At 34.5% G+C, this 9,213-nt stretch overlaps 1 protein-coding gene across 1 annotated transcript; it reads right to left on the reverse strand.

The window, feature by feature from the left end:
* Positions 1-3,922: 3,922 nt before the first annotated feature.
* Positions 3,923-6,325, reverse strand: LOC123918215 (protein phosphatase 2C 37-like). The gene is made up of 4 exons (XM_045970208.1): positions 5,356-6,325; positions 4,942-5,256; positions 4,723-4,828; positions 3,923-4,624 (listed from the first exon to the last, which is right to left on the reverse strand). Exons 1-4 carry the CDS (start codon positions 5,770-5,772, stop codon positions 4,272-4,274), a joined length of 1,191 nt encoding a protein of 396 aa, XP_045826164.1. The 5' UTR covers positions 5,773-6,325; the 3' UTR covers positions 3,923-4,271.
* Between the last annotated feature and the right edge of the window lie 2,888 nt (positions 6,326-9,213).

Below are 9,213 nucleotides of genomic sequence, written 5' to 3' on the forward strand. Positions count from 1 at the left end.
GATCCTTATGCATTAGAATAATATATATAGCCCCAACGCAGAGGCAATGAAAAAGAAATAAGAATATATGTTGCCTCGACATTGATGGTTGTCGAAATAACGGTTGAAAGCCCATGACTCACAATAAATGTCAATCATTCCAGTTTTAGTCGCTACAATTTCTACAGTAATTGGTTAAGAGGCACTCGCGAGCAACAACCGACATGAAAGTTTGAATTCTTTGAGGCCTTTTCCAACTCCATAAACTCTTCCAATTCTCCTCAACGAGGGTTTAGGGATGGCAACGGGTGCCCATGGGTGCGTGTTTTACACAACCCAAACTCACACCCGAAATCGCCACCCGAACTCAAACCCAAACCCAAAGGCTGTTTGAGTGGCAAAACAAAACCCACACCCACACACATTGGGTTCGGGTTTTTCCACCCAAACCCAAAACTGCAGTGCATTTTGTACTACTTTGCAAATTTAAACAAAACAAGGTATGTCAAGCCAATCAGTTAGCAAAACATATTGTAAATTTAAGAAAAAACAAGGAAATTTAAACATATTGTCAATCAGTTAGCAAAAATATATGTTGTAAATTTAAGCAAAACATATTGTCATTGTTGAGAATTAAAGCAAAACAAGGTCTGCCGGTTGAAAATGTAAAATATAGGTAATTTAACATATATTCGGGTGGGTGTTCGGGTTTCGAGTACGAGTTTGAGTGATCCGAAACCCACACCCGTGGTATCGGGTGTCACCCAAACCCGGTCAACTCGAGTTTCGCCCGTTGACTTGGGTTTGGGTGGGTCTCTCGGGTTTGCGTTTTTCTGTCATATCTCTCTCTCTCTCTCTCTCTCTCTCTCTCTCTCTCTCTCTCTCTCTCTCTCTCTCTCTCTCTCTCTCTCCTGTTGTAGGGTATATGCGCTTTGAACCGCAAAAAGACGAGTATTGATTCGACTTCATCCAATAGTGTAAGTGTTTTATTTTTTTACGAAAGTGTAGGTGTTTTATGATTAATGTTTTTAATGTATTAATTTCCTATGGTTTGTAAAAAAAAATCATATGATTAATTAAAATGTGATAATAAATACAAATAAATTTGCTTAAAAAAAAGCCTTTATGGAATCAAATCCAAAATACATACTCCCAAAAAAGAATATAGTTTCCATCAAAAAAGAAAAAGATAAAAGAATATAGGTGATAAATATATGGATCAAGCTTATCGTAGAAACTTATTTAATGAAAGTTTCAATGGTGCGAGCTAGGGTTTCCAATTCATTAATCTGTTTAGACATATTCCTTATAATCGTATCAAGAATATACACTTGTCACATACGACAATGAAGATACATAAAGCACAATACGACAATTGAGAAATTAAAAAGAAAAAAAATGAATTTATTGAGCCAATAGAATGAAGGAGAGAGAATGAAATACAACTTAGAAATAAATATTACATTTTGAGAACACGTCATTTGTACGTATTATGTGACCCTCAACAGAGATTGCACAATGTTTGAGGCAGGAGTTTGAAAAAAATAAAACAATTGGCAGTGGCTATAGATTTTTTGAAACATGATACTTATGCTTGATAAGGATATATATAGCCCCCAGTGCAGAACGAATGTCATCAATCTAAGGGCAAACCTTGCGGCCTTGACATTGATTGCTGTCGAAATAACGGTTGAAAACCCTTGATTGACAATAAATGTCAATCATTCCAATCTCAGTCGCTACAGTTTCTATGACCATTGAATAGGAACACATGACTCTGAGTCGGCAAGCCTAACTCCAAAGTGGGTCGAGCTCAACGCCGAATTGAACTTAGGTCCAATCCAAAATAGATGGAGATTTTTGTAAAGTTTTTTTTATGTCTCTAGTCGTAGACCATTTTCTCATAGGTTCAAGTATTTGTCTGATGTCCCAAAAAAAGATAGAGAGAAAAATGAGGAAAAAAAAAGCGAAAAAGATTATCCAATTTAAAAAATGAGTACTGCTATTGGGTACGACAGAAATTTCACAAGAAAAATGAGAATGTATACGTGTCATGCTTTAAACAAACCAAAATATATTATGTCCTTCAATAGTGGAAATCATGCGGTGGGATGGTTATTAATATATGGCTAAGATGACTTCGCGTATTTCGTTAGGTGATGGTTCGTACTAATAAGCATTATTGTTAAAAAATTTAGGGGGGTTCTTCTAGTTTTGATGGTGTGGTGAGTCATATAATTGCAGATGTTAGGGTGGGTTTTGGTCGGTCTTTTATCATGAGCAAATTATGTGAACCATCAAGGGCAAAATAAAAATCAATTTTTTCTTCTTGTTGTTTCCTAAACACGTTAAACTGGTCAGAATCTCAACCGGAATCTCATCGGAGATGACGTTTATGTTAAACGACACCAAGATATCTAAGGTTCTTCTAATTGGAGATGGTTTATGTGGCATTTGAACTAAATAGTGTTGTCAATGTCATCATTAAGAAATCAATGGTTGGAAGATACAGCGGCGGAGGAAAATGGTGGTTGAAGATGATGTGAAAAAAATCTAGTGTTGCTAGACTATGACAAAACTGTGTTCTCTACTTAATCTGATGGTAAAAAAACAACTTGACCATGGTGGGAAACTTCATCACTTGACCATACTAAATGGCACCCTTTTTCTTTGTACCTTTAGCCAAACAGCTTAAGGTTCTTGTGTAGCATGTTTAAACACCGTGAACTATGAACTAGATTTGTAAGAGATTTGAATAGCTACCTACTTATATTGAATAGATTTTGCCTAACACAGAAACGAAAAAGAAAATTCATTGAATCAAAAATACTAAATTTAAATGAGCACACTTTCAAAAACCTAATTTAGTGATTTTCTATTCTTTTACAAACCAAAATATCTTTGTGCATAGTTATAAAGATTAATACTACTCTATTTGAAAGAGTAAGTAACTTCTCTTAACTGACTGATATTTTTACTCACACTAACTTCATGTTATGTTGATCATACACATTAAAATATCAACTAGTTATGCTTCACTATGTATATAGCGGAACTGGATCCTCTCCTTCACCCCTTCTCTCCTTCTCTCTCCTTCTCCAAATCTGGATCGTCTGATCAAATCCAATGGATGAAAAATGTCCTATCACAAAAAATGCCATGTATCTTTTCATAGTAAATTGTTTCCTCTTCATCTTCTACAACAAAGTGTTCACCTCATCTCTCTTGCTCTGTAGAAATTCTATTTTCAGTTTCAAATTAAATAGCTTGCACCTGATTCATTTGGAGTGTATTTCATTGAATTGGATCGCCCACATGTTAATTTTTAATTTTTCAATCTATCCTCTGTTATGTTCGCCCCTTTCTCCGTGTAATCACGTGTGGCAAAGTTCCGGCCAATCTCCTCTGTTTCCGGCGCCGGCCCTCACGGCGGTCTATTGCTTCGTTTTGCGCCATCGATGTCCGCCGCCGACCTGCTCTGCGCATTTTTTACGTGTTGCCAACCGTTGCTGCTGTTACTGGCCACCGTGTATCCTGCCGCTGCGTTGCCGGTCGCGGTGTGTCCAAGTTGTGGTGGTGGTGGACTGGAGTGCATAACCGTGATAAGGTTTGGGATGAAGAAAGGCAAATTTTCGGATTCAAAATTAAAGATTTATTTTATTTTTAAAATTCTGAACCATGAGATCGATCGAACTGTCAAGATTGAGAGAAGGAGAGAGATGGAGACAGTTGGGGAAGGAGAGAATCCGGATCCGTATATAGCCCATTACCTAGTATTCTTAGGTTTATTATCCCTTTATATAATAATAATTTTATATTATTACTTAAATTGATGATCTTTTTATAATCTTGGACAATAATAAAATTATGGAAAAGCTTTTTGTTCAAATATCTCAGAAACAGCAAAACAAACAAAAAGAATTAGTACAATGAACAACCAAAGTGCAAAAACCAATTTATAGATTCCATTCCATTATACACAAAATAAAATAAAAGGTGTGTCAACCGGCTCATTGATACCTTTGTTGACACAAATTGTTTTCTCCACTAATTTTTTTTTGTAACTTGTTAATTTTCACAGTTACACTTTTTTTTTATCACCACTCACTCATACCTAAATTCCCATCCCATTACATAGATGGGTTGATTAATTCATTAATCATCAAAGCCACAGCCACACATACCCTTCTCCATTTTCTCCACATATTATCCTCTCGAGTCCTTAAAAACTGATTTTGTTTCATTTTTTCTTCCATTCTCACCGCCCTAAGATTGATTAATTAATTAATAATTTAATTAACGTTGGAATTTGATAATTGTCGTTGATCTCTCCTTAAATCAATCACCACCACACTAACATTATCCGAACTATGTCTTGCCAAAGCCAACTTAGTCAACAAAATTGACGCATCAGAACATGCACGATCGGAACCATCTGTCGTCACGTCGTTGTTACCAGGAGAACCCGGTGGCGACGGCAGCTTTTGTGCCTTCAAACACATCCTAACAACACCACATGCGGTGTCGTTTGAAACAACATCCCATAATCCATCACTCGCTAGTATTAAGCACTCATCTTCGTCTTTTCTCTCCGTTACCGTTACCTCGGGTTCTGATATCACATATGGCTTTAAATAGTTGTCGCCTGAAATAACGGAACATTAAACGTCAGAAACTAAATACTGTAATAAATAAAAACAAAACCGCTTTGCTAAAATGCGCTTGTTATGTTATCGTACGCACCTATGGCTCTAGACATGGCGAGTACACCAAGCACTCTTGGACCATCCCAGTAGATCACGCGCCCTCCTGCCGCTTGAACTCGGAGCAACTCGTCGGGTCGATCCGGCTGAAAAACGGATCCAAAAAACGGTTAGAAAAAAATTGAAACCGTTTGTTAATTTTCTCGGGAAATGAGACCAAAATGAAAATGAAAATTTCAGAAAAGAAAATTTAAATTACCTTGTGATCGGAGGAGAGTGGGATTGCGACGCCGTTACGGCAGAGAACAGCGCGGGAGTCACCGCAGTTTGAGACGATGATTTTGTCCGGTGTGACAACGGCGACGACGGCGGTGGATCCAACGGCGTCGCAGTGAGGTGTTTGTAGCTCGCATCTGCAAGTAACGGTTTGGCTGCTACTATTCCATCTCTGAACTTCATCGTCCATGCGAGCAAATCCTTGTTGCATAGTGCTATTCCACTCGAAATTCTCTTGTGATTCGTTGATTTCTTCCTTCACGATTTCGTGAAGACGTTCCTTACACATAGTTGCAACCTGAAAGTAACAAAAACAAATACAGTTAGCACCGTGAGTCACCGGAAAATTAACAGATCCACCACCGGTAACTGAAAACAAAAGAAAAAAAATACTCACGTGAGAGCAACCGTGACCGTCAAAAACACCGAAGTAGTGAAACGGTTCTTGTGAAGAGAAAGAAGGTTTAACTGAAACGGAATCTTCCATGTCTCTTCTTCTACCGCAAACTGAAGTAACACCAAACTTTGGAAACTCTCCATCTTCAGAATTACCTTCCGTTGAAGATTTATCGTCTGAATCGCTTACTTTGGATTCCGTTCTGTTCTTCTTACTTTTGTCATCGCTTGAGTCATCACAGCTTTCAAAATCGTTGTTCTTACAGAGATCCGCTTGGCGGCGTTTCCGTGAAGTACCGGACGCCATGTCGGCGATGTATTTGAAAGGTAGCAAGTCTAAATTCCGGCGTCTGGATGATGGACGTGAACTCGCCGGAGAGTCTCCTTCACCAACAACACCACAGCACATTCCAGCCATTTTGTTTTTCTCAAATAGAGCTTAAAAACTTCACTACAAAATGAACCTTAGTTTTAAGGTATTAAATATGAAATGGATATTATAATTATGATTATGATTATAATTATATTAAGTTAGTGAATGAATATGAAAATGAATGAATGAAATTTGGAAGAAAAGAGACGAGAGAGATGAAAATAGGACCCGTGGGAATGGGTTGGGAGAGAAGCTTTTGTAGGGTAGGAGGAATTCACCTGGGGGCCACATATAATCACGGGCAGACTGCCCGTCACCGTCAGGGGCAAAATACATATTGATGTGAAGACATCTGGATCGTTGATCAAATCTCGGTCTGGTTTGGTTAGGGAACACGTGGTGTTGCCTTTTAAAAATAGTGTACGTGGCACCAATCATGTTGAACCACGAGAGGACCAAATTTTCTTCCTTTATTTACACGCATTTGCCTCCTCCCCCACTGCTCTCTCTCTCTCACCTTCTGTTTCTCTCACTTTTTTTTTTTTTTTATAAGCAGTAACCGCAGCTAGTTAGCATAACCCTTTAGTCGAGTGATTTTACTAATTCTAAACTCTTATTTACTAACTCTAAACTCTTTTTTATATATAAAAGAAGGAAAATGCTAAACAGTGTCCCCGGGCACTGGTTAAGCATGTTAAAATAAAATTTTTGTCTCGAAATGCGTGCATTTAATGCCTCAAAAATATAAAAAGTTGTTTTTTCAATATAAATTTTATTTTTTATTTCCTTTTTAGATATGCTTAACAAGTGTCCCGGGGGCACTGTTTAGCATGACCCATAAAAGAAATCTAAACTTTATAGGTTTCCTTTGATTACTTAATAATTCTATTATCATACAAAAATTAATACTTTCTTCCATTTTAAATATAACACAATTTTTTCACTTTTATTAGAAGTATTTAGTGGAAACATTACATTATACATGGTTGAAATTCGAATAAGAAATTTTCCGTTTATTCACATTAATTGATGAATTTTTGGGTAATAGATTACTTAAAAAGAAAAAACAAAGAAACAATTAGTAATTTTATTAATGTATACTATTTTAAAGTATATAATATCCATACTAACTGAGTTACATTCACAACACAACATGAAGTCAATTTAATTAAGAGTTTATTTGAAAAAGAATAATAAATATCTAATAATTCGTCGAGGAATTATATTTAGGCGCAATTACTTTGTCAAATTAATACTTATATTTATAGACAAATAGAGTATAAAAGTTATTCTATTTAATTTTTTAATAAATAGTTATTCTAAATGTTTTTTTATGTGCAAAAGTAAATCCTTTCGTATCCATTTATGTGTTATTAATTACTAGTAACAACATAGTGTCCACAATCCACAAAATCCTAGTCTAAGAGATTAATCTTCACAGTTGCAAGTAGATGATATTTTTGATATGCTAGAATAAAATTGTAATTTATTTATAAGTACACTAGCTAGTTTATAATTTATTTTTTCCAAAGAATTTTTGTATTGGTTGCACTCTAATTTAAGAAGTGTCAGATATTAAATGCTAATATTTCTTTTAATCAAACTCAAAGTTTAGTTTTTTTATTTATTTTTTATTAGTTTACAATTATGAAGATTGAATTTAGAATCCCATGTATAATATTTTTTTTTACTATTAGATTAAACTTAGGAATTCATAATTGATTTTATATGTTGGAAGTCTAGCTTTTTCACTAGATTCTCGATTTTTTTGCGACAATTATTAATTTATTAATAAATTATTAATGGATTGCAACTATTTAATAAAAATGTTACACCTATTTATTGATATTTTTAAAGTATTAAATATTTTTTTAGGAAGAATTGGTTAATTGTGTATGTAGGATTGTCTATGAGTTGAGTAAAATCATAAAGCTGGTTATATTAGGTTAGATCAATTTTATTTTTTTGGTATATAGTAGAGGGCTAATGCCCAAAAGAAAGAAAACTACAAAGTTAAAACGAACATTCCTAGGCATGCAAGCGCCAAATATGTTGTCAAAAAGAATTCTTTCAAACTCCCTAGGAGAGACTCGATAAAATGAACATTCAAATAACTTGGAAAATAATTAAAATTAGTATGGAAAAATGAGTATCACTAGTTTGCAAACTTAAAAAATATGTGATCAAATTGTGTAACAGTTTTATCAGACCCAATTCACATAAATCATTCAACTACATTAAAAATGTCAATAAAATTATGTCAATTCACCAAGCCTATCCCAAGTTTTTCACATTTTATCTTAATATATCTTGCATTGTAAAATTCACAGTATACTTTACAATTACCGAATCTTATCATAGTTTAAATGAAAATTGGGGACCTAGTTTATGTGCGTTGTTATTTTTTTAGCGATATAGTGTTAGTTAGTATGCTTTGATAAGTTTCCTTATATTGCATCCTAAATTTCTACCATAAGCAAATATGGAGTGTAAGCTCACAACATAGAAAGAACAATCAAATAAAGTAATAGGAAAATCTCTTGAACCATATTGGAGAAAAAAATTCCTTATGAGTTTGAAGTTTTTTGTTAGATTGTCTAAAGAATGAGAGAAATACGTTTAGAAACTTATGAATATTCAAGTAAAAAGTTTCAAGTGTTTTTAGTCTTTTAATTTTAAAATGAAGTTTTTATGATAGAAAAGGCAAAACTGTTGTTTTTAGTACTAGCTAGATCAACCAATTGATGCATGGCCATCAATCAATTGACCAGAGCCATCAATCGATTGTTTTCCAAGATGTGTCAATCGATTAGCCACTTCTCTCTAAAATGGTGAATCGATTGTCACATGTTAAAAGCTTAAATTTAACCTTTTCAAGCGTATTTGAGACATTCACTTGCAATTTTCTTTGGTGAATCAAGTCATGAATATATTTATAACTTTATTGCTTCTCTTGATTTAACACACAAATCTAACACACTATAAATACTTCAATCAAAATTTTGAGAATCATGAAGTCTCATTTTTCACAAACACTTTTCAGTTTTCACTCTAAAAAAATTCTTCCTCTCATACTTTCTCTCAATCTTAGGAAAAACTTTCGTAGCTCTTGGAGATTGTTCACAGTTTAGGGAACTCAACTAACATTGAGTTTTGAGTGCAAATTGCTAGGTGAAGATCTTGATTTTGGATCTCAATCAAAGATTAAGGGCGAAACAAAAAGAGGTGTGGATTTTTTCTCAATCAAGGTGTGATTGAGTTTCTATCAAGGTTCAATGAATAAAAAGGAACTTTGTATGGGAATTCCTTGAGGCAATTCAAATTCTCTAAGACACACATGAAAAAGTACTACAAATTTCACAAGGGTTGTGACAACAACACAAAGGAGTCAATTAAATTAAAATATGCTACGGCTGATAATTCTTAAAGGAAGGCTTAACAAGTACACTACTCAAAACATATTGTTGTGAATTCCTCGTAAAAATC

The sequence above is a fragment of the Trifolium pratense genome, linkage group LG3 (assembly GCF_020283565.1).
Source record: "Trifolium pratense cultivar HEN17-A07 linkage group LG3, ARS_RC_1.1, whole genome shotgun sequence".
NCBI classification, from domain to species: Eukaryota; Viridiplantae; Streptophyta; class Magnoliopsida; order Fabales; family Fabaceae; genus Trifolium; species Trifolium pratense.